We start from the raw sequence: 25,832 nt of genomic DNA, 5'->3' as shown, positions 1-25,832 counted from the left end.
AGGAGAACTTTTCCATGGAGGAATCTTTTGCCCTTTTTACAAAAAAAAACAGAATTTGAGGGTATACAGTCCATATGGTTAAAACATTTCTCTCTCTTTATTGTCTTTCCAATCATTTCTCTGGTTTCCATAGTGTTTACCGGTTGTTCTCAGATGCCAAACGGTTGCTGTTGTATAGCCAGAAAGACACCAGCATTAAGGATGCACAGAAACTAGTGGGGAAACTGCAGAATGTTGGGAAATCTGTGTCAGGTAAATGAAGAAGTTTTTTTAAAAAGCTGTTGGAGTATATCTTGCTGAGAATGTTCATGCTGTTCCAAAAAAAAAAAAGAGAATGCAGAAAAAAGGAATAAGTTATGCTTAAATCAGGTATTGCCAATCTGCCCACAAGGCTAATTTAATTTAATTTAATTTAATTTTTGTTTGTTTTTGTTTTTACATTTCAACACAACTTTTTCTAAGGCAGTGAACAACAAAGTCATTTATAACAATACCTAAAATTCAACAGATAGCAAATAAAATCAAGAGATCAGAGTCTCTAAAAAAATATTTAAAATGTCAGGAAGAAGTAATGGGAAAAAACCCTGGATACAGTCAGACAGTGTTAAAGATCAATCCCTGCCCAAATACCTGCTGAAAGAGTTTACATGTTTAAAAGCCTGAAGAAATTGACCTCAGTGAGTGAATACTGGGGGCCACCATAAAAAATGACATGTTATGTCCTTGTTCCCTGTATCACTGATAGCAAAGGAACACAGTACCTAAGTTCCTGCAGGAAATCTTTGTATATGAGTGGATTATACTTTGATACTCTGGTTCCAAATTATTTTAAAGCTTTAGGGGCCCCGAGCTGGCTTCTACCCCCCCCCCCCCGGTTTTCCCCCTGCTTGCAGCCCTCCCAGCCTGCACAAGCAGCCAGCAACTGAGCTGCTCTTTGCCCAACTTGCCTGGTGTGGCTGCTGTGGCATTGTCGCCAAGTTTGCCTCTCTTTGTCTCTCCCCTGCAGCTTAATAAAAGGGGCTTTTAAGAAGGTTCCTGCAGGGTGCAGCAGGGGCCATGGGTGGTGGGGCAGGCACTCAGACTCTGAGATAATTTGCAAGGGGCCCCCCAAGATTTTAACTGCCTAGGGGCCTCCACAGGGTTTAATTCAGCACTGAGGGAAAGAACTCAAAACTTTAATGTAAATGAAAATGGCTCTGAGAAAGATATATGTATGACAAAGACAGAGGGAATGCAGGTCAGAAAAGGAAAGGATTCAAAACTTTAATGGGTTGGATCTTATGACTCATTTCTGCTAAACTGGATTCTATGATTTTCTTCTGCCAAATCTTCCTTCAAGGGCAAACAACTTCCTCTGATGGTGAAACTTTTTCCTTTGCTGAAAGAATCGGTTCTCTTTCGGGAGAAGGGCATGGTGGTAGGGAGTCATAGGATTCATCCCAATTTTTAGTCCTTCTTTGAGTTTTGTATGTAACAGTCCTATGTGGTAGGCCAGTGTTATCTCCTTGTTGTAGAGGAGTGGGTAGAGGATGAGGGAACAATGGTATGTGTATTGAAGTTGTGTCTGAGGTGAGCAGTGAGCGAGAACATTCCACCTTTTTCACTGCGGCTGAGGTAAAGAATAACAACAGTATCTCCCATAGCAGATCCACAGTGAGATTTCTAAAATTAATACCTTAAAATGAGAACTAGCAAATTGATTATAACAACAAAGCCTGAGGTACATGCCTGTTTCTTTAATAAGGCAATTTAAGAAAAATGCAGACAGAAGTGTGTATGTTTTTTTAAAAAAACAGCACATTGTTCACAGTAACTCAAAATGTCTGAGTTTGACAAACTCTATATTGTTGGCAAGGGCTGTAGTGAACAGAAGCACACTTGTCTTGTGTGGTAAACGTTCACCCACTCTCAAGACAAATTACTCAGAAGCTGATGTTGCAATGACCTATTGCTTCAGGGGTCTGCCTCTGGCAGTTTTGTTTCTTTTGTTAAAAAGAAATGGAAAGCCTCTTTCAGAAGTAGATGACCAATGTTTAATGGACAAATAAAACAATTTAAAAGCGTGTGTCCGCTTTGGTATTGCCCAAACCCAGTAGGAAGTTTCTGGACAATTTTTTTTTGCACAGCAAGTTTCCTTCTCATGAAAATATATTTGTAGTGTTCCTGTTATGTCTGTTTATTTATGAGGGGATGGGTGGTAGGCAGAGCTGGGTTTTAGGCATAGGCTATGGGCAAAACTGTCTGTTATACTTCAGGTGAGTTGCCGGTGGAGATTGGCAGCCACATTGCAACTGTGAGTCCCAGTGGCAACATCTGTGTAAAAACACAGCAGGGGCCTGATTCAGATTAGGAGGAAGGGTTCTTTCCTAACATCCCAGATACTGTGGGGAGGTATTTGCCCCTTTGGGAGGATGCATGGGCAAGTATTCTGCATAGTGGGGCTGCCTGTTGGGACAAACAATGCCACCTGCTGGGGTCCCGGGGCTGTTTTGGCTGCCAGAATTGGTGCATAGTGGGGGAGACAGGAGCTGTGCTTCTCCCATGCTGTAGTCCTGATCTGAACCAGGTCCCTGCTGTGTTTTGCAGAGGAGCTGCCACTGGGGACTTGCAGCTGCAGTTTTTGTTTCCCCACCTTTCTCTCCAATGGGGAACATAATGGCTTATAACACTATCCCATTTTCCATTTAACCTTCACAACAACCCTGTGAAGTAGGTTAGACTGAGCATATGTGACTGGCTCAAAGTCACCCCACAAGCTTCTGTGGCAGAGTAAAGGTTTGAACTTGGGCCTGCCAGGTCCTAGACTCATAGAATCATAGAAGGATCATCTAGTCCAACCCCCTGCACAATGCAGGAAATTCACAAATTCCTCCCCCCCTCCACACCTCCCTAGAGACATCTGTTCCATGCCCAAAAGATGGCAAAAAACAAAACCTCCAGGATCTGTGGCCTGGGAAAAAATTGCTGCCTGACCCTAAAGTGGCAATCTTCATTTTCCTGGGCATATAACCTAACCCCTCGCCCCATTAATTTAAAGGAATAAGAAGCAAACAGGGTAAAACAAAAAACTGGCTTACTAAGTAGTTGAAAAAACATTTCCCATCCATTCATTTGTGAGCAAATTGTTGGAGTTCTAAGCATTACCAATACTTTGCCCTTTCCAGTTTGGAAAATTGTATCCCTGATGCTTGATATGCCAGTTTCATTTTGCTTTTACATCTGACTTTGGGCTTTTTATTTTATTTTATTTGTCAGTTCGGTAGTGTGAGAACTGCCTTTGCCTCTGTGTTCTGGTGGTCGTCTAAAAGCCAAACACTTCACTGTTTGGGCACTGAGTCAGCATTTGGCACAAAGCCAGGCATTAATCTTGGGAGACTGAAATATAAAGCCATTAACTGCCTGTGTATGAAAGATATGGCTTTGTCAAGATTTTAATAGTTTGGCATTTTTTTTAAAAAAAAAAAACATCCTCCAGCTACTCTGACAAGCAGGCACTCACGCTTCCAATCTGTGTGCTGGTCAACAATTTGGTTTAAAGAAAAAATTGTTCACAGTACCCCAAGACAATAATTTTAAAGAAAATTTGGAGGAACATTAGTTCTCATGATGCACACACACACTGAGAGCCAGTGTGGTACAGTGTTGGACAAAGATGTAGGAGACTCGGGTTAAACACCCCCCCCCCCCCCCAGCCTGCCATAGAAGCTCGTTGAGTGATTTTAGGCCAATCCCACAATTTCAGCCCAGTCTTCTTCAAAGGGTTGTTGTGAGGATTAAATGGAGGAGCGGCAAAAGATATAAGATTAGCTGGGTCCCTGCTGGGGAAAAAGGAGTATAAATAAAGCAAATAAATAAAAACATTTCTGTCATCCCACTATTGCCTCCAGGCAGACAGGTTTTGAAAACAAAACATGTAGAGAACATGGAGTGAATAATACACATTGTAAACAGCAATCCCTTCTTCCATTCTGCTCTCGTCTGCCTCTTCCATTCAAAGGATCTAAGTGGCATCTGAGCTGGTTTACCAAGCTCAGATCCTTGCTGGTAGAACTTGCAGAATTATAGATGCCTTTAAAAAAAAATGTGGAGTCATACTGGAAAGTGCTTTTCTAGCAGCTGCTAGGCCTTTATCTGGAGCTGTTCAGCTTGATCCAGCTGAGAAAATGCTGGGTTTGGGTGATAGGGCTCTATATCTGACACTTTGGTTTCCAAGAACCAGAAACCAAGTACCTAACTTTGTTCATATGCAAAAACAGCAGCCTGTTCAGTCTTTGTGCTAAGGTGATATTTAGCCATCTCTGCCTTCTGACACTTTAATGGTGATTTGGCAGCCCATCTTGTCCAAGTTTATTGTGAATTGTTAAAATTATGGTTGGGTAATGAATTACACGCCCATGCAGATACATTTACACAAAGAGAACAAACACTCTGTTTTGCTTTTCAGTCTCATAACCAGATCTATTCTTTTATGGCCAAGTCAATTCTTTTTAGGTTGCCTTAAGGCTAGTGCATAGCTTGTTTTCTTTCTTCCTCACCAACTGCCTAGCCAGATCATAAATATTGTCAAATGTGCTTGTATCCACTGTGTCAGTGTAACCTGATACATTGTGAGACTGAAATGTTTTTAGGGTTTTTTTTTTCCTGCAAAGGAAACATGATCTATGCGTCAACACCTTCTCGTAAAAGCCAAGGTAGGAACAGTTTGCTGGTTATAGGAAAGCAATATGCAGGAAATGAAAAAGAACATTCTGGAATGTATGTGGAGCAGCATGTTCCTGTTGGGAGAATGGAAGTGTTTCACAGGGCTTTCTTGGTAGAAAAATCCCAGCAGGAATTCATTTACATATTAGGCCACACACACCTTAACACCAAGTCAGCTGGAACTGCGTTCCTGTGCGTTCCTGCTAAAAAAAAAAAAAAAAAGCCCTAGTGTTACAAGGCTTTCTGTTTTCATCTGTGAAATGGTTCAGGGTTCGGTTCAGTCCTCATAATTTTGGCAATCCAACTGCAGGGGTGGTGTAATGCACAATTATCTTGATATGCATGGTTGCCATTTTATGTAAATAGGGTTATACCACATGTATTTTCCTGATTTGGTACACCCTGTTGGGAACCTATTTTTGTATCGTATGTTATTGGTGCATACTGAGGCTGGAGAATACATGCATTGCCACACATATTGGGAAGGACTGTGGATATTGTGCTCTCCCACTATGTGATGTTGGAGTGCCAAAATCATGTTATGTCTGAGCAGGGCATACAAAATTAGTACAGATTCCTCCCTGGAGCAGTATGGCTAGCTCTGCGACACAGTGACGGCAATGAAGCCATAAAGTGCCTGATGTATGTATAACACAGCTATCAGGTTCTTAACTGAGATAAACAGTGCAATTACAAAGCTTAATGAAGTGTGGGACTGCTGAAGCCGCTGCCACTATAATTTAATATTGATTACTGGTGAGAGCTACGTTGGTGAATGATGGTGCTATCATTGGAGCCATCTTGTCGAGGGTGGTCATTGCTGCACTCTTGTGAGGAATGGATGAGGCGGCTTGGCTTTGTGTTAAGTGTTCATCTAGGGATAGTTTTGTGTGTTGCTGGTTCAGGACTGAGGAACAGTACAACCATCTCTGCATATGACTCCTCAGCCAACTTGAGCACTCTATAGCATAGGGTGGAAATTAGCCTCCATGGAAATGGTTAAAAGGATCTTTGCTGAAGGGCAGCAGTGATTCCTAGAGCTCATGGCCTTCCAGTTGTGTGGAAGTTTAATGAAAATGTTGACCAGATAACTTTTGAACTGAACAGTAGAGTTGTTAATTAGCCTACTGTTAATCAGGATGGGTGGCTCTCTCTTTCATTCTGTGGTTATACCAAACCTTAGGTCGCAGTCAGTGAGGTCTTTTGCTGAATCTCACTCCATTGGTCACTGAAACCTCTGTCCCACATGGCTTTTATTCATACAGGTTCTACAATTCCCTGGATAGGCTTCTTTGTTGGGCAAAGGAAAACCCTCTGTCCATTTTGCACCTGATTGGATCCAGTGCTTTAGAATGAATCCAGCTGCAGTGACAAAGGATAATAGTGAGAAACTCCTCCAAAAGCTCAGTGATGAGCCGTGGTGTAGGGACACCCAGGGAGTTTGAAGTCAACATATCATGACACATCATTTGAGGGCTGCCTACAATGACTCATTATCCCCTGCTGGTTTTAATTGAAATTGTGTCAGACACTGAGGGCTCAATATCTCTGGGCAGCTCTTGTGTTCTGGGCACCTCCTTTTGCTGTGTGCCAGCTTCTAGACTGGCTGTGTGCCCAGTTAATTTGAGCGTGTGTGTGTTTAATGATGGCTCTTGCTGTATGTGACTGTGTTATTTCTGAAGGATTAAAAGCACAGTAACCCAAAGGCACAGTTTTTCTTGCCACTGTAGTCCAGATAAGGGTAGAATGACAGTAATTTTAATAATTATTTTTAGAAGTTGATGTCAGTGCATAAATCCTTTCACCTGTAATGTCACATTGTTCATTTTGGATCAAACTGTCCATTTTACAACATGGTCCAAAGTTTCCTCAGTCTTTGATTCCCTCTCCAGCAAGAATAGACTCGTTAATCTTTGTATTGTGGTCCAGACTGTGTGTCTCCACTTTCCAAGCTGGCTCCTAAAAAGTAATAAAAATCTGGTCCCTAAGTTTTGCAAGAATCTTTGCGCTCCTACCCTTCAACAGTACAATGCTGGATACCTGCCAGATACATAAGTGTTAACATTCCCTCACCAGTGTCAATGATCATCACAGACATTTGCTTTTTTAAATACCCACCCACACTTGGGCTACATACTTCTCACTTCCTCTGCAGCATTCCTGGTGCCAAACAATACATATATGAAATGAGTGGTTCTTAGGGCTGCCAACCTCCAGGTGGTGTCTGGAAATCTCCTGGAATGACAAGTGATCTCTAGGCAACAGAGATCAGTTCCCCTAGAGAAAATGGAAAGTGGACTCAATGGCGTTATACTGCACTAAAGGCCCTCCCCTCCCCAATCCCCACGCTCTTTAGTCCCCACCCTGAAATCTCCAGATGTTTTTCAACCCAGAGTTGGCAAACCCTAGTGATTCAATTTGTTGGTAGACTTATTTTCACTTAAAAGTAGCTGAGGGTGCACAGGTATGTCCCCCCCCCCCAGCTCTGTTGTCTTCACCATGAGAATTTGTCCTGTTGTGGCAAAAGACAGAATAGGGAGGAGCCATTTAGATCAGGAAAACAGCCTGGGCCTCAGTAGCCCCTCTTAAACTGTGACTGCTCCAAATTGGTTCTTCTCACAAGAATTTTTTGGCTGTCTTAAACATTTAAGATGTTTTGAAGCTATGCAAGATTTTTAAGTCTCAGAGAGAAAAGCAGATTAAAATAAGTAAAACAAGCATTTTAAAATAGACATTGGAGAACCTATGGAGCTTAGTGGCTAGAGTACTGAACTTGGATCTGGGAGATCCTGGTCTGAAGCTTTACTATGCCATGGATAGGGTTCCCAAACTGCAGGTGGGTCTTGAAGATATCCAACTTTTTACAACTGATCTCCAGACTACAGAGATAGTTCCCTTGGAGAAAATGGTTGCGTTGGAGGTTGAACTCTATGGCATTTTACACTACTGAGGTTCTTCCCCTCCCCAAACCCCTCCCTCCCTAGGCTCCACCACCAAATCTTCAGCTATTTCTTAACCAAGAGCTGTCAGCCCTACCCATGCCAGGTTGCAGAGTGACCTTGGGCCAGTCACTCTTGAGGCCTACACTACCTTACAGGGTTGTTATGACATTAAAATTGAGGCGTGGAGAAGGTTGTTGAAAAAATTTTGAGTCAGTTGGGTGGAAAAGCAGTGTCTAATAAACTCATTGGAAGTTCAGATCGTGGAATGGTCTACATAGTATGGCTGGCCTGAAATGTTCCATTTTACAGCTCTCAGGGTAAATCCAGAAACTTTTGGGCAACAAAAGGAAATCAACACATGACAGATGTCTGGAGATGAAGGGAAGAGGGAACCTTAATAGTTTTGTTCCTTCGTAGATGCTTGGTGTCCTATTTCTTTTGTTAAGTTAATGATGGGTTTCTTTGGCTGGAGCAGAAAAAAAATTCTGATTGCCTATTGCAATCAGATTGCACAGGTCATAGGTGGCCCTCCCAATTTTTGTGGGTTAACTTTGACACAAATGTAAGCGTTGATTGTAGGCTACATCACCTTTGTATTGCCTTGTAGACTGTACTAGTGCACCCATTTTTACTTTAGTGCTGTTTTACAAACTTCCCAGTTTTGAGGGCAAGTGTTCCAGTCAACCCTTATCATTATAATAGAAACTGATGGATTTGCTGTGTGTAGGGTTAGTTTTTCTTTAAAAGCTTTTGAAGTTGTTCAGATAGCGGCATTATTTGACTGTCTTGGAAATAATGGAGATTAACATGTATAATTTTCAAGCCACTAACTGGGTTTGCTTGCTGTGATTGTGGGTTTTCCACCAGAAAATTCCTAGCTCTCATGGTGAGTTCTGATGAGCTGGTGGTATGTTCAGTTGGTGTGCAGGATTATGCTCTGACCAGAAACTGGTGGTTGTCTGTAATAAGTGTCAGTCATCCAGGGTCCCATTTCTCTAAGGTTAGCCTCCAGGTAGTACTTGGAAATCTCCTGCTATTACAATTGATTTGTAGACGACCAAGATAATTTCCCCTGGAAAAAATGGCTGCTTGTGGACTCTGTGGCTTTGGAGTGTGGGCTCTGAGGCATTATAGCCTGGTGAGGTCCCTCCTCTCCCTAAACTCTGCTCTCTTCAGGCTCCACCCCCAAATCTCCAGGTATTTCCCACCCCAGAGCTGGCAACCCTCTATTTCTCCTGTAATAGGAGTTTAACCTTTCAAGGAATGACTGCAGGTGTCCCCTTCCCAAGCCTTGCTAGTGAATCAGATGGGGTACCAGGAAAGGGCCACTTGTGGTCAGGAGCAAGGGCTCCCTGTAGTTCTGGTGGTGTCATTGGGGCCACTCAGATGTAAACTGGGCGATGGCACTTAGGGCAAGGGATTAAGGCTCACCTATTGAGTTCAGCATGTTTTTTTAAATCTTAGTTTATTCCGACAACCAGATCGGGGGTACTAGTCTTTCATTCTTTGGAGATCTTGGATGCTAAGCAGGGTTGGTATTTGGATAGGAGATTTACAAGAAAGGCTCTGCGGAAAAAGGCAATTGCAAAACATCTTGGCTTCTTACTTGCCTTTATAGTCTCTTGCTGGGGTTGCCATTAGTAAGTTTTGACTTGACAATACTTGCAAACGCATGTATGATGACTTACATATGATGATTTGGTGGGAAACTCAGTAGGATTGCTGTTCCTTTAAGAGAGGCTTAACGGGATGTTATTTACCTGGTGATGTTCTTTTCCTCTGTTATGAAAAGCAATAGCTGCTATTAAAGGGTGTGCAGTTTTCTCCAGACCAGTTGGCAGCTGAAGAGCTGAGGCTGTAATAGGAGTTTAACTTGAAACCTATTGGGAAATGCACTGACTGACTGCACTAGTAAATTAGCTACAAATCTGCATACTAGCCATTGATTTATCTCCCAGCTTCTTTACTAACCCTTTACAGTGGGGGTGTTTTGACATTTTGGAAATGGTAAATGAGTCAGCTATATAGATCAGCTTGTTTTCAAGGTGTTAAAACACAAGCAGAATCCTCACAGTGCTGTCCTAAGCAGCATTTCACCATTCTAATTTTGCTGGATTTAGAAAGGTATGACTCTGTTTACGATTACACCGAGCGGCCATTTTTCTCTTCTACATTATGAAGCACTCTGGATGATAACATGGGGGTGTTCTTTTCCCCCCAAAGGTTTTGCTGCTGAAAGTCAGAAATGGCAATTGTGTGTGTTTAAATAAAGCCCCAGTGGCGGCATCTATATTCCATGGTAACAGTAGATAGTTCTTTTCCCCATTTCCTGTGCTTTTGCTGAATGCTAAAGACATGTGTACATTAGGAAAGTTTGTGCTGGAACCTGCATACCTTTTTCACCCCTAGACCCTTAGCGGTCAGCACAAACCTTATGTATGTCAGATGCTAGTTCTTATGCAATGTTCCCTATTTCCCTTTCATCCTCTCTACAGCTGATTATACCATAACAAATTCTAGGCCAGTGGCATCATCTTTCTCACACCCAGGAACCATCCTCAAGCCTAGCTAGCGACTTAAGAACCACATTTACTTTTGGGGTTTCTTATTTTCTGTTTTTCTTCTCTCCTTCTGACACTCATTCTTCTCCCCACCCCCCAACACCAAAAGATGAGCATGGTGCCATGCATACAACCCACCCTGGACGAAGTTGCAACTCCCCAGTTGGACCCAACCTCCCTCTTTCCTTGCTCAGTACTTCCTGACCTGTCATTTCCCTACTGTCTTCTCATAGTGCCCAGCCTGCCATTATCCTCCAGCTTTCCCTGGCTTCTCAGCAGGAGGCTGGCCTGGAGTCCTGAAAGAGGAGGCACACTTTAAATGGTCGGCTGCCACCAGGCTGGTTTTATATATATAAGAAGCAGACCACCAGCTCTCTCTGCTTCTCTGAAAATATTACACCAACATGCAGGCAAGATCCAAGGCCACTAGAAGCTTCTGCATAGCCCCGACCAATAGACCAGTTCCTACGTCTTTTTCAGAATTTATTAAGGTGGAAGAACTTTTACCTTGGTGGTTCCACCAGTTGTCATTAAGGTTTTTAAAATGCAATCCAGAAGGTAGGTCATTTTAATAATAATAATAAGTTTTATTTATATCCCGCCCTCCCCTCCGAGGCAGGCTCAGGGATTCTAACAGGGATAATTTTACATTAGCCTTAAGGCATAACAGCATAGCAATCCAGTCAGCACAAAGCCAAAGTTCCCATACATAACAATAACAATTTCCAAAGATAAGCCTAAACTTTACCTTCAGCTTAATCCTTTGTCTAAGCAAAATAATGAGGGAAACTTCCCATCTTTTACCTTTGTGGGAACCATAGGCAATGATTAGAATTCCCTATCTAATCACAAGTTTGACTCATGCAATTAAACTTGACTAGATGGAAATGATCTAGTTTGACAGGGATTATTAAGGACAGTCCAAATGACCTACAGGTGGCCTTGCTAGCCTTACTAAGTCCAGCTGTAGGCTAGGCTACTGCAATGACTAACCCCAAGGTCTAAAAGTTACAAACTGAATTTTCAGATAAAGTGACCCCAGTCGCTACACTTCTAGACCTAAATGCCCTAGAACACTCTACCTTCTTTGTAAGCCAAGCTGAGACCACCTCAACAGTGCCTTCCTCTTCTACTTAATTACTCAGGAGATCATGAAGGGTTGAATATTCACAAAGATTCAAGACTTCTCCTTCTACCTCTCTGCCCCAGGACCGGATCTAGTGGGGAGCAGAAAGAACACTTGCCCCGGGTGCTGCCAAAGGGAAGGCACCAAATTGGGCATGGAGTCCATTCTATTCTATGGGCTCATAAGATAGAAAGAAGAAGATGATATTGGATTTATATCCCACTCTCCATTCTGAATCTCAGAGTGGCTCACAATCTCCTTTATCTTCCTCCCCCACAACAGACACCCTGTGAGGTGGGTGGGGCTGACAGGGTTCTCACAGCAGCTGCCTTTTCAAGGGCAACCTCTGCCAGAGCTATGACTGACCCAAGGCCATTCCAGCAGGTGCAAGTGGAGGAGTGGGGAATCAAACCCGGTTCTCCCAGATAACCACTACACCAAATTGGCTTTCTAGAATGGGCCCATAAGGGGGAATCATTTTTTAATTTTGCCCCCCCCCCCTCAAAAAACATGTAGATCCAGTTGTCACCATTAAGACATAAAGTCAGCATTTGCAACTGTTAACAGTAGTTGAATGTATATGATGTTTAATTGCTTTTTGGTTATGAGACTTATTAACATTGGAATAAATTTCTGATTCCATTAAATGCTTTCACTGTGACTTGTGAGCAGTGTGCAGCGTTATTTGGCACAGCTTCCTTCTTATAATTATGAAGGAGAATGGTACGAGCTTGCGTATATGAGTAGTCTCTGCAGACTCGGATATACTATATGTGTGGTAGCACTGGTCCCGATCAGTGAACGTTAAACATTCTGAGTTAGCAAGTCAGCCTTGTTGATCTTACTAAGTTTATTCATGGTTTCAAAAAAAAATTTTGGGGAGGAGTGAGCATCCAAAGTAGTATTATCCAGGGCTATTTGGATAACATTAAGTAGGATTGAGTTGGATATTTTGAAATCCTCCATAATCTGGATGTGTGCAGAGCCTTTGATCAAAACCCTGGTGGCGGTAGGAGGTCCCAAGGCTGTTTGCCAGCCAGGATGATCTTTGCTTTTCTCCCTGGATGAAGCATTCTGAGGGCTTCTTTTGTATGCCTAGCAGTTTTGCAAGAGAAACTTGCAGTAGTCCCTGATGGAGGTGTTGCTGCATATTCTTTTCCCACAGTAGGGTTGTCAAGACCAACTCAAGAAATATCTGGAGACTTTGGGGGTGGAGACTGGAGACTTTGGGGGTGCAGCCAGGAGCAAGGGTGTGTCAAGCATGATTTAACTCCAAAGGGAGTTCTGGCCATCACATTTAAAGGGACTGCATGCCTTTTAAATGCTTTCCCTCCACTGGAAATAAGGAAGGATAGGGGCACTTTCTTTGGGGGCTCATAGAATTGGACCTCCTGGTCCAATCTTTTTGAAACTTGGAGGGTGTTTTGAGAAGAGGCACTGGATGTTATGCTGAAAATTCGGTATCTCTGTCTCAAAAAACAGCCCCCCTAAAGCCCCAGATACGCACAGATCAATTCATTATACTCTGTGGGAATTAGTCTCCATAGGGCACAGCAGACATTTCCCTCCCTCCCCCCACTTTCTGATAACCTTGAACTGGAGGAGGGACTACAAACTGGGGGATCCCCTGCCCCCACTTGCCTAGTCCCCACTTGCCTAGTCCCACAGACTACCACCATCACTTGCCTAGTTGATACCTGAGGTACAGTTATGTAAAGGCTGATGGTGAACAGTAGTAGCCGTTGGTAGGTCATTTCTTTTGAAGATAGCTCAGTGATCAGGTCAGAGTATGGTATGGATGCTGGAGATTGGACTGGGTATCCCAAGACCTTATCTTTGGCGGCCCTGTTGAAGTAATGTGTGTTACAGTAGCTATAGTGCATTGGCCTAGGATCTGGGAGGCCCAAGATCAAGTCCCCCTTTGCTATGAAGTTCTCTCAGCCTAGCTTACTTTACAGAGTGGTTGTGAGGATAAAATGGAGGTGGGAAAGCCATGTACACTGCCCTGACCTCCTTAGAGGACAGGTGGCGATACAAATGTAGTAAATAAATAATTTGGACTTCTGGGGGGGGAGGGTTTTGAATGCCTGTTCCTGAATTTTAATTTTTTTAAAAAAATTAGATTTATGTCCTTCCTCTGATTGTTTAGCTCCCAAATTAATTAGGACAATTCTGTTTCATTGTGTGGTATTGATTTTCATAATTTTTTTCCATCACTGAACTTGGTTATTTTGTTTGACTGTTATATTGATTTTTATTTGATTTTTTAAAAATTTGATTGCTTTTGTGTATTGCTTTAGGAACTTTAGTTGAAAAGCAGTATAGAAATTTCCTTTTTTAAAATAAGTCAGCAACGGCTATGCATTCGTATCTATTTTTGTCCTTGGAGTTCCAGGGCTCACTTTTGAAGAATTTCTCTCTCTTTTCCACCCTCCCCTTTCCTGCCGCAAAGCTAATGGATATTCTGTTAAATAGTTCTGAAAAGTTTTCATCCTCAAGTAACCTCTTGCTGGTTCTAGCCCAGCTTTCTCCTCAGGCCCTCTGGTGACAGCGATTATTTTGCTTGTAGAATACAAAAGCTACAGGGAACGTGTAATCGGAGAATTAGGCTAGAGAGCATTGACCGACAGTAACCCAGAAGAGCATTCGTGTTTGGGCAAAGAATAGGAAGCATTTCTTTCTTCCCCCTTCATAACTCTGTAGAGCAGACTGGTAGCCTGCCAAGTCAGGTCTGAACAAGACAGTACTGAATGGCATAAGAAGAGCATAAGAAGAGAGAGAGAGAGTCTGTTCTTCATAGCAAGCTGAATCTCTCAGCTCTGAGGAAGGAGATTTATGGAGTTCTTGTTGCAGGCCATTTGGCATACTGCATTTCTTCTTGTAAGCAGTTGAGCCAATTAACATGTCAAAAATCTCAGATGGCCTTGTGGTCCGGCAGCTGCCTCCCTCTCAGGATCTGGCAGTGTGAGAGAACACTGTGCAGGCTACCTCGTGTTGTTTTTGTTGCCATTGCAGCTTTCATCTCGGAGACTGTTTCGTTGTTTTCTGTCAGCTACCAGTGGGTGAAGTCTTTACTAAGCCATATTGTTTTCCACAGTTCAAGAAAGAGAAACAATGTGTCTTGATCTGGACTGTATTTTTGAAGTGTGGGACAGGAGATTTAGTGTCACACAGATTTACTTTTCAGGCTTAACGTTTGAGGAAAGGGGGGGGGAGGAATACACATATATGTTTATAGTTACATGCAAGGACCATGTAATTTAAATCAGTAGTTTTCCAAAAGGTTCCTTGAATCTCTTTAGGTGTTCCTCAGAATAATATCCAATATTGATAAATAAAGTTTACCTAGAAGACACCTTTAACCACCACTCCTGAACCCACTGTGAGTTGGGTGTTTATTGTCACTTTTAATAAAATTCAAACTTGACAAAAATATAAAAAAGGAACTTTGGCAAAGATGTTACAATGAGATTGTCCTCTCAAAGACCTGTTTTTTAACATTAAAAATCAACTCAGAAGTATGTGAGGACTACTATGCCTTGAAACCCTACCAGGTTGCCAAAGGATAGTTGTGACCTGACAACACTTTCCACCATTACATAATGCTATGTGGACACCTAAAGTTGACACCTACCAAATTTGACACCTACCAAATTTAATCTAAAGTGAAATTTCAAGGCAAGGTTGAAGCCACCTACCTTGAGCACATTGCCTGATGAATTCCAAGAGAAGTAAAAGTCATTCTGATAAGATTCACAAAATGCCTTCTGGGGTTCAGGAAGGGTAGGAAGAGAGGCTTCTAAATTGCCACTTGGTTTGCCTAAAGCAAAAAGTCAAAGCAAATTTGTGGGTTCCTATTCAAATAGAACATTTGGGGAATTTTGATGTGAACCAAAAGAGTCATAAGAACATAAGCTTTGTCTATCAGATGTAATTATTTTAGAGTTCACACCATGGAGCACAGTCATTTGTGTGCCCATAAGGGCTTTCTTGCTACCCCTTCCAGAGAAAACCTTATATTACAGTGAGTCAGTTAGGCTATCAGTCTTTCAGTAATTCTCCCTGGTCTGAGGTCAAGGTTTTTCATGTCTCTTATTACCTGGTCCTTTTTAAATTGGAGGTGCCAGGGAATAAACTTAGAACTTCTGTGTTCAAAGCAGATGTTCTGCCAGTTAGCTCTGGCCTGTTTTCCCCAAAGGCCCCTTAAAGTCAGAGGCATACCAGAGAGGCAACGCATGATATAAAAACAGCCACTGCCGGTGCACCCCTGTACATGTGTGTAAGTATGTTACACTTGTGCAGAAGGTGGGAATGATTCAGTTCAATCGCAGTTCACTGTCATGGCTTTCCCTGTTACAGTCTTGTTGATTATAATTTGATAAGTGTATTGATGAATAATTTCCTGTTGGAAAATTCTTACATAGAACAATAAATCCCAGAGCTCCTGGTGGAGAATGCATGACTGTTAAACCAGTTTAAGCCTGTAATTTTGGACATGTCTTCCATGACTTATGATTTGTTTTAAATAAATATTGAATGTGGCTTTTTAAAATCTCCTGGCAGGTGTGAGACTCCGGGATTTCCTGGTTGCCAACGAGACATTCTCTGACTTCCTCCATCGTAATGCTTCCATACCAAGATTTGCAGTGGGTGAAATACTGAACTCTAAGATCAATCTCCAGCGGGTGAGCTACATTCTCACATTGTCATGCAAGGTGTATATAGCTCAGTATAGAAAGCAATTAGAGCAAAAGATGGTAGATTTTAAATATTTAAAAGCATAAATATTACATACAGAAAAAGCATTTTGTAACCTCTGGTCAATTCTTCTAGGTCATTACATCTGGCTACAAAATAAAGGTGGAAGACCTTTGCAATTCCACCAAGTTGTCTGAGTTTCTTATCATCCCAAACCCAGCAGTGGCCATGGTCAGTGATGCCTTGATTTGCCTCATGCCTAAGGACAAACTTGCTTCTGCAGAGAAGGTGTTCCAGGCTAATCTAGATGTCATGAAACCATTTATGGTAAGTACCAGGGCTTTTTTGGTAGAAAAAGCCCAGCAGGAACTAATTTTCATATTAGGCCACACCCTCTGATGTCACCATTGTTTCACATAGGGCAGGGGTGGCCAACGGTAGCTCTCCAGATGCTTTTTCCCCACAACTCCCATCAGCCCCAGCCATTGGCTATGCTGGCTGGGGCTGAGGGAGTTGTAGGCAAAAAACATCTGGAGAGCTACCATTGGCCACCCCTGACATAGGGCTTTTTTGTAGAAAAAGCCCAGCAGGAATTCATGTACATATTAGGCCACACCCCCTGGCACCAAGCCAGCTGGAACTGTATTCCTGTGCATTTCTGCTCAAAAAAAGCCCTGGTAAGTACAATCATGAATTTTTAGTGAATGAGTATAGGATATAAATCTTTCAAATAAGCCAATGTGTGCTGGTTTTCTTCCCTTCCCTAAATTTCTCTGGACCACTCCTTTTCTCCTGCTTTCTAAAACCCCCTTTGTTTTCCCTGGTGCTCTGCTTTCTCAGGCCCTGTTTGTAATTTTGCAGGCAGAAGTGTCTTCTAGACTACCTTCCCTGTCTCTGTGTAGAATCTGAGACTCTTTTACCCTCCTCTAACTCATTCAGTCATGGCCAGAGGTTTTACAGTTTGTATAATTACCATTGTCGTCATTGTCACCACCACCATCAGAAAAACTTCTGCTTGCATTTGCAGTATAGGTTGTATAATGATGACAATGACAATTAGGTCAAGGTTATCAGCCACAGCTGCCAAGTTTTGTGTTAGTATTTGATATATGTCAGCCATCTCTGGTCCATATTGCTGATCAGCGGTTATACGATCCAGCAGCCGAAGAAATCAGAGTATTTGGCACTATCCCAAGCAGTGTCCAATTGAGAAAGTTGGAACGTTATTAGATAATTTTAGATAATTTGAAATTTTGCAGGCAGAAGTGTCTTCTAGACTACCTTCCCTGTCTCTGTATAGAATCTGAGACTCTTTTACCCTCCTCTAACTCATTCAGTCATGGCCAGAGGTTTTACAGTTTGTATAATTACCATTGTCGTCATTGGAACCATTGGAACGTTATTAGATAATTTTAGATAACGTTATCTGATTAGCAGATGTGTTGCATGTTTTTGCAATGGTGCGGTATGTCAGGTGCTGCCTCTCCATCTAGCCTGATATTCACTGATTTGAAGAGCAGTATTCATGATACATGCAACAGACGGCTTTGCAATTGCAGATGGAATCACTGTTGCATGTTTTTGCAATGGTGCGGTATGTGCAATATTCACTGTTGCATGTTTTTGCAGTGGTGCGGTATGTCAAGTGCTGCCTCTCCATCTAGCCTGATATTCACTGATTTGAAGAGCAGTATTCATGATACATGCAACAGACGGCTTTGCAATTGCAGATGGAATCACTGTTGCATGTTTTTGCAATGGTGCGGTATGTGCAATATTCACTGTTGCATGTTTTTGCAGTGGTGCGGTATGTCAAGTGCTGCCGCTCCATCTAGCCTGATATTCACTGATTTGAAGAGCAGTATGATACATGCAACAGATGGCTTTGCGATTGCAGATGGAAATGGGTTTCCAAAGTATGTGTCAGGGATTTTTAATGATTCAGGTCACGCTGCTCTAATCATAATTTGCTGCAACTTCTCATTTGTCATGCTTTAGCAAGATGGCAGGTTGTTTCTTACAAACAAACTGGAGTTCTAAACCCTGCTTTAGAATATTGGTGTGCAAGTAAGAAACAAGGTGTTATTTGTTTAAGGGTCTCTCTTCAGAGGTTATAGTAAATTCTGGTTGGACTGAAGACTCCCTAACTCAGGAAGTCTTTGGTTTGTGTTCTCCATGAAGAGGCAGGATGGAAAGATCCTGACAGCCTGAGGATAAACCAGGCTCATTCTTGAGACACCTGAACACAGCCTGTATGTCTGGGTGTCTGTCTGGTAAGTGGTCTAAGAGTGCCTGATTTTATTGAAGCCAAACAGGTACAAGCCTGATCAGTGTCTGGAAAGAAAACTACAGGAAGGCACAAGCAAGACATTCTAAGGAAAAAATAGGATAGAAGGATTTTATGGAAATCTGAGTCAATTCTCATATTATAGTTTACGTGGGTTATGTCTGGATTCCCCACTCTGTCTTTCAGTCAGATGTGACTTGAGAGCTCCATTCAGTACCCATACACATGGTGCTTTGTTCTCTTCAAGACTGCTGTGTACAAGGAAAAGGAGCCTCAGCTTTCCCTGTGGTCTGTTTTCCCAAACTGAAATGGCCCTGGGAGATGCTGTTTGCCCCACCAGGTAAATGGAGATTTCCCCAGCAAGGCAAATAGTGCCCTCCCTTGGGGACCACTATAGGTTGGGAAAATGGTGTGAAGGGAAGCAAAACTGAAGCTCCTTCTCAACACGCTCTTGATTCAAATCAGGCACTGTGCATGTGGGAATTGAGGAGAACCCACACAACTTGGGTACTAGAAATCAGTGGGGATCCCAGGAACAGCCTGTGTAGGCCATTACATATGAATGGGTCTACATATTATGTATCTAGTATCCCACACAGGCTCCTTATACTGAGTTGGGGAAAGAGGAAGGAAGAAAGGTTTCAAAACAGCAAAGATGGCCTTGGTGAATCAGACTCAAGGTCCTGCGACTGCGATTGTGAACAATGTATTCCTGTCTTTGTGACTGGTGCATTTTCCGAAACATAATGCTGGTAAATGAGGAGTGGAAACTTACCCTGAATCACTGAAAGATTTGAAGTCACTTTGTGCTCTTTCGGTGCCAGGTTACAAATGCTGAACACATAGATTATTAAAAACCGGATTTTTGTAGTAACTAAGCACCCACTTGTGAATACATACATAAGCAGCCAGTAAGTAGTTTTGCTGGATTGACCCTTGAGAGAAATGCGGGTTGGGAGGGAGAGACAGACTCATGCCCCCCAGCCATAACTTGCCCAAAGGCCTTCTGGCAAATAGTAATGTATTCATTAAATTTTAATCCTCATCTTCCTTGATGGAGCTATAGGCAGTGTATGCTATAACGTCTTGCCCATTTATCTTCCAAATAGGCTTCCCAATCCCCAGGTCCCGGCGGGGGATCCCCCGGTTTTACAGGCTTCCCCCCTCCCCCAGCCAGCTGGGAGTCCCACCCCCACAGCCATTATGCACCTCCATGAACAATTCCCATAAGGAATGATGGGGAATTGATCTGCGGGTATTGGGGGCTCTGGGGGGGGGCTGTTTTTTGAGGTAGAGGTGCCAAATTTTCAGTATAGCATCTAGTACCTCTTCCCAAAATGCCCCCCAAGTTTCAAAAGTATTGGACCAGGGGTTCCAATTCTACGAGCCCCAAAAGAAGGTGCCCCATCCTTCGTTATTTTCTATGGAAGGAAGGCATTTTAAAAGGTGTGCTGTCCCTTTAAATGTGATGGCCAGAACTCCCTTGGAGTTTAATTCTGCTTGTCACATCCGTGCTCCTGGTTCCGCCCCCAATGTCTCCTGGCTCCACCCCCAAAGTCTCCTGGCCCCACCCTCAAAGTCCCCAGATATTTCTTGAATTGGACTTGGCAACCCTACTTCCAAACAACCCTACAAGATAAGGTTAATATGAGAGGCAGTGACTGGACTAAGTTGTTTAGTAAACTTTGTAGCCAAGCAGAGATTTGAACCTTAGTCTTCCTGGATTAGCTCCCAGAGTTTTCTCCACTCCCCTCCACTGGCAGTCGAAAACTGTGGTTAAGAGAGGTCCCTGCTACATAAATGTGGTGCATGTTGTTCTGAAATCTCAGTTTGCATTTAAAAGGAAGGAGCACAATTCTTGAACCTTGGTCTGCTAAATTCTTAGAAATCTGTTGCGGCTTCTCTTGGTCTGCAACTTGGGAACCTTTACTCAGCATGGCCCCAAGACCCTCATCTCTCCCTGTGAGATTAAGTTCCTTTTTTCATCTTAACTGTTAGTTCTTTCCTCTGTCCTTTTCATAAAAAGGAGAAAAAAATTGCTGAGTTCTAAAAAACAAAACCCGGCTTTTGTAACCTCACACTGCACAACCAGGGGGTGGGGGTCAGCACCAGGTTACACTACAGAATTATTTTTACAAATGTTTTTCAAATACAGTAAGTGGTAAAAATATTAAATGATCCTGGTTTTCAAATGGATAATGTAGTATGTATGTATATTTATACAAGCTACTGTTTGTGGAAAGTGTATTTCTATGAATCCCTTTTTTGTCTTTGCAAGTTACTTAATTTTTAAAAAATGAAAATTACAGATACTTCTAAATGGGGTTTTGTTTTATTTTATAAAGTGGGAAGGTGAGGAGATAGTCTAGTAATACCATTAAGATATAGAACTCTAGCTGAATTCCAGATTTAAAAGATTAGATTTCATTGAAGGAACAGGCAAGATTCAGCAAGGGGCAAAGTCATTGGCTTGGATACAACAAACTCAAAAAAGTGCATTTTAAGAAAATGTGATTATTATCTTTTTTAAAAACACACAATAATTAGAATCATAGAGTTGGAAAGGACCTCCAGGGTCATCTAGTCCAACTCCCTACACAAAGCAGGAAATTCACAACTACCTCCCCCCATATCCCCAGTGACCCTTGCTCCATGCCTAGAAGATGGCAAAAAACTTCCAGAATTCCTGCCAAACTGGTCTGGAGAAAATTGCTTCCTGACCCCAAAGTAGTGATTGACATTTCCCTGAGTGTTTAAGAAAGGGCCATGAGAACTAAGCACTGATGCAACCCTTCCTGCCCTCATGATCTGCCTAAGTTTACAGAATCACAGAATTGTAGCAGAGCAATCAGCACAAAAAAAACAGACACCCTTTCTGGGAGAGTGTACGCCCATTTCATTGTTTATAGCAATAGTCATTTGTTAGGTAGTGTCTAGTGAGGTGGCCAGAAGTATAAGTGCCCCTGGGAAATAAAACATGATCTGGTACATATGTGGAGGAAGAAGGTCCGGTATACTGCCCTTCCTGAATGGCATTCCTGTTGAATGGGTAGCAGAGGCTTCAGTTTTTGATATGTGATTCTTGAATTGCCTTTTGCTGCTCCTAACATCTTTCCCGGATAAATTTAAAGCAAATATTTATATTGCTTCCTGTTCTTTTCATTTATGGCTACAGTAATTTAGTTCCAAATCCCCATTTTGTCTTTTCCAGAAAGGGATCACATCCAACTCCACTTTACAGGATCTGAAAGAAGCTGCAGAGACTTTGTTGGGGAGCCTTGGAAGGCTCCTGAAAGAGGTAGGCCGCACCACTTTTACACCTGTGGTCAGGAGTTCAATCACATTTAACAGTTACAGTGATCCTTCAAGCAGATCTGTTAACATGAATGGATGCACTTCTGTTGTTTATTCACAGCAGAACTGATGGAAAAGGTTGGGGGTAGGAATATGATGGAGGGCATGATGATGTCACTTCAGGGAGAAACCTTATAGGAATCAGAAACCCTGTGGTTTTACTATAGTGGTAGAACCACTGAGTTTCTGGCAATTCCTACAGCTACTGCCACTGTTTCTGGCTTTTTCCTGGAAGTGACATAATTGTGCTCACAATGCTGGGAGCACAAGTTCCCCCCCCCCCTTGCTGCCACTTGGAGAGGTGGTAGACAACAGGAGCTCAGGGTGAGGGATCCCCTTCACCAACTGGGCATTGGCAGTCCTGATTCACAGAGATTCCTGCCAGACATGCACAGATGGGAGAGGCTGGGGCCATTCTAGTCTAAACCTCCATTCTACTCTTGTTGGGTTATGCAGTGCCCCGAGTATACATAAGTTGGTGGAGCATAGCCGGGAAAGCTGGCTGTTCTTTGCAGACTGTAGCACTAAATCTGTCCAGGAGTCTTGAGGGTAAGAAGACAGCATTTATAGTCTCTCTGATGCTTCCCACGTCTTATTAAGCAGAATTGGCTTGTTTTAATGTTACTGGCCTGTTTTAAAAAAATGGTTGTATTTTAATGGCTTTTGTTCTTAATAGTTGCATGTTGATGGCTTTGTTATTTTAGTTGAGAGTCACTTGGAGAAGGTTTCCAGACAGGTGGCATATAAATCTTCTAAATAAATGAATAAGTCTGTGGGCTTTGGAAGGCTGTAACTCTGCTTCGGATGACACTGTAAATCAGCCCAGCTGAATCTCCACTTGCTGACTTGTAGAAAATGGCAAGTGACGTTTTCCTCCATGCTGGAAATTTAGTTCAGGCACCCTCCCACTTTGGCCATGTAGTTCAGCCAGCCTCCTACCTTGGCCATGTAGAAGGTTCCGGTGTACTCTGTACCATGCTGCAAGCACACTGGAAGTTCACTGTGAGCAAGAGAATTAAGTATCAGTTAAGACCAGGGCTGCTTTTGTAGAAAAAGCCCAGCAGGAACTTATTTGTAACTTAAGTCACACCCCCTGACATGACCATTGTCTCACACAGGGCTTTTTTGTAGAAAAAACCCAGCAGGAACGAAATTTGCATCTTAGGCCACACCTAAGATGCCAAGCCAGCTGGAACTGCGTTCCTGCTCAAAAATAGCCCTGGATAAGACTCAGTGCTGCAGCTCATGTTCCAAGTATTAGATACAGGTTTTAGGAAGAAGTGTGAGGTATGGAGCACCAGTTTTCGGCAGATTGTTGAGATGCAGAAGCTAAAATTGTGAGTGGATGTGACTGAAATTGGTTGAGCTAGAGAACCCAGCAGAGGGGCTGCTGTGGAAACGGCTTGGGTGTCTTGTTTTCAAGCCCTTTAAAATAAATGAAGTTACGCTGTACATTCCATTCTTAGCTCAATCTGTGCAAATCTTTTATGTGAAGTGCTTTTTAAAAAAACCTTCTCTTTTTTAATTGTTGCCATTTGAATGAAATAAAGAGAAACAGGTTCAATTGCTCCTATTGTGTCTGTTACCCATCAGTGCTGAAGCTTTCAGGCCCTGAACTACAGTAACCTCTCAGTGGAGCTGTCTGAAGTCACTCAAGGTTGTTAAGAATTCCACTTCTGCAGAAAAGGCAATGAGACATACCCCACCCCTGATCCTGTGTTCACTGGGAAAGAAGCTCTGTTTCCTGAGGCTCGGGCGGGGGAGGTAGAAGCGTGTACCCCATTGAATTCTAGAACCTGCAGTGGTCTCCTTGGCTGAAAAATGGAAATGGATAAACAGAAGGGGTTGTAATAAAAATAAAACTGTGGCCAGTTAACAGATGAAACTGGCTGTCCTGAAAGTTCAAATTGTATTCTTTCTTTCTTTTTTTTTTGCCTTGAGCTGGTTACAGCTGTTTCCTGTTACATTGCATGGAAACTTTATGATGCTTCAGCCTCTCTTTTTCTTGTCTGAAGTTAAAAAAAAAAAGTAAAATAAACCATGTGACAACATTCTCTTTGCTGATGTGGCTGCCTTGCTGAGGGACATAACTTTTTTTTTTTGGCAGTTTTCCCAAGCAATAGTCACTACCTTTCCTGCAGCCCTATTCAAGTTCAGAACTTTTGTGTGAAAACCGCTGCTTGACCCAGAATTGTTTCTCATGATGTGGCTCGCTAAATGTTCTGTGACACATGACACAGGGGAATGGAGGCTTATTTCTACCACTTGATTGCCCTAGAAGTGAGGTGGGAGTTGGGTTAGCAGGATTGTCATCCATCTAGGGTGTGTGTCCATGTGTGAAAGCAGTAAAATCTCCAGACAGACAGTGCTGATATGCATGTACTAATCTATTTCAATGTATGCAAAATTTAAGTTGTTTCTAGATGCTGAAGGCATAGCATGGCGCTTGGAAATGGTCAAAAACAAGGCCAGGTGGTAACTTTAACTAGCCAATCTATACAAAACAGACTTAGCTGTCAACACTCGGCAACTAGGAACAGAAGGCATGTATTAGGATGATATCTTGTGAGGCATTAACAAGTCAGAGTTACTCTGAAAATCATTCTCCAGATAACCCTGAAAGGCTTTTAATAGGCCAGGATTTTTAGCTGTTGGTGTGTCTGTCTGATTTAGTTCACCTAGTAACCATTGACTTGGGCTTCCTGTGTTTGGAAGCCTTAAATGACTGTAGCAGCAGAACTGATAAGTTATAAACATCTATGAGTGCCCCTTCTTTATTACAACACCCTGCTGTTTATTTGTTTGCTCTCATTTCAAACAGTACCTGGCTTCTTCTGACAGAAGAGATGAAAAAGTAATAACAAAGGGGAGTTGTAGTGCCTCCTTTACATGTGGATTAAGTATCATCAATTCACTTGCAATTTATGGGGACTCTATGAATTAATGACCTTCCAAACACCCTTTCATTAACAGTCTTGGTCAGGTCTTGTAAACTGAGAACTGTGACTTCCTTGAACTTATATTGGGGCTGATTTTGCACTCAGCTTACCCCGCTGTCACGTTTCTCTGCTCCGTTCAGCATCCACTATCTGCTCCAGAGCTGCAGAAAACATCGCGGTTTTTGCGCGGCAAATGGAAACTGCTAAAAATCAGTTTCCATTTGCCACATGAAAACAGCGATGTTTGCTGCAACTCCAGAGCAGATAGTGGGAAATCTGAAGGATGCTGTGCAGAGAAGAGGAACGTGACAGCGGGGTAAGCTGAGTGCGAAATCGGTTTGGGTCTTCTTCCTTTCCTGTTGCCTTGAACTTTTCCTACCGTTATTTTTTCCAGTGACTTTTGTTTTCTCATGTGATCAATGGCCTCAGTTTAGTCATTTTAGCTTCTGTAGAGAGTTCAGGTTTGACTTGATCTAGAACCCCTTATTTCTCTTTGGGGTGGTTCACAGTATCCATAAAACTGTCCTCCAACATCACATTTCATAGAATCAACTTTCTTCCTGTCAGCTTTCTTCAAAGTCCAACTTTCACATCCTTACAAAGTAATCCGTCATTCATATTAGAAGTTGGTACCACCAGTAAGAGCGTAATCAAATGGTCACTTGCAGTGATGCTGAGAGGCTTCTCTACTGGCACGTGTAGTTGTTGGTTCTGACAGCAGCCGATACAGTCACTCACAAGTCTTCTGAATGCCTGGAGGCTGGTTTTCAGACCTGCTTATTATATTACATTTTAAATACATACTGTAGCACCTGTTAAGTCACTGCTGGGTCAGAAAAGATCTGCTAATGTCCTGTTTCAGCTTGTAAAACATGCTCACAGAATAATAAACTGCTTCTAGAGTCACACCAGTGTGTCTTTGAGTGAACCATGCACATTACCCTTTCTGACAAGTTGTTCTTTTTCTTTTCCTGTTGCCTTGAACTTTTCCTACTGTTATCATCTTTTCCAATGACTCTTGTTTTCTCACTCACAACTAGCGGAGAGTCATCCTTTAAATAGTAATTTGAGTAACTATTAGTAAGTCATATGTTGCATAGACCTTATGGTAAAATTGTTTCTGGGCTGTGCTACTTCAGACTACAGGTGATAGCAAACCCCACCCCCCAAAACTTATTCCCTTTAGAAAACTATATATCAATTAGAAGCTTCTAGCCTCATCTC

General features: G+C 42.4%; 1 protein-coding gene and 1 long non-coding RNA gene across 3 annotated transcripts in view; one reads left to right on the top strand and one right to left on the bottom strand.

Annotated features, from left to right (window-relative positions):
- Nucleotides 1–25,832, top strand: part of ABCA1 (ATP binding cassette subfamily A member 1) — a 136,296-nt gene that overhangs the window by 44,783 nt on the left and 65,681 nt on the right. For both annotated transcript variants that reach the window (XM_060237098.1, XM_060237099.1), the window contains exons 5-8: nt 134–252; nt 15,894–16,015; nt 16,164–16,355; nt 21,527–21,613. In XM_060237098.1, the coding sequence (XP_060093081.1) occupies nt 134–252; nt 15,894–16,015; nt 16,164–16,355; nt 21,527–21,613 (520 nt within the window). The remainder of the gene's footprint in view (nt 1–133; nt 253–15,893; nt 16,016–16,163; nt 16,356–21,526; nt 21,614–25,832) is intronic.
- On the bottom strand, nt 74–11,089 carry LOC132570475 (uncharacterized). Its single transcript, XR_009555321.1, has 3 exons — nt 10,953–11,089; nt 6,839–6,978; nt 74–311 (listed from the first exon to the last, which is right to left on the bottom strand). It is a non-coding gene; the product is annotated as an uncharacterized LOC132570475 (long non-coding RNA).

This window comes from Heteronotia binoei, chromosome 4 (assembly GCF_032191835.1).
Source record: "Heteronotia binoei isolate CCM8104 ecotype False Entrance Well chromosome 4, APGP_CSIRO_Hbin_v1, whole genome shotgun sequence".
Classification (NCBI taxonomy): Eukaryota; Metazoa; Chordata; class Lepidosauria; order Squamata; family Gekkonidae; genus Heteronotia; species Heteronotia binoei.
The sequence above is the reverse complement of the archived record's forward strand: the minus strand, read 5'-3'. Positions and strand labels throughout refer to the sequence as shown.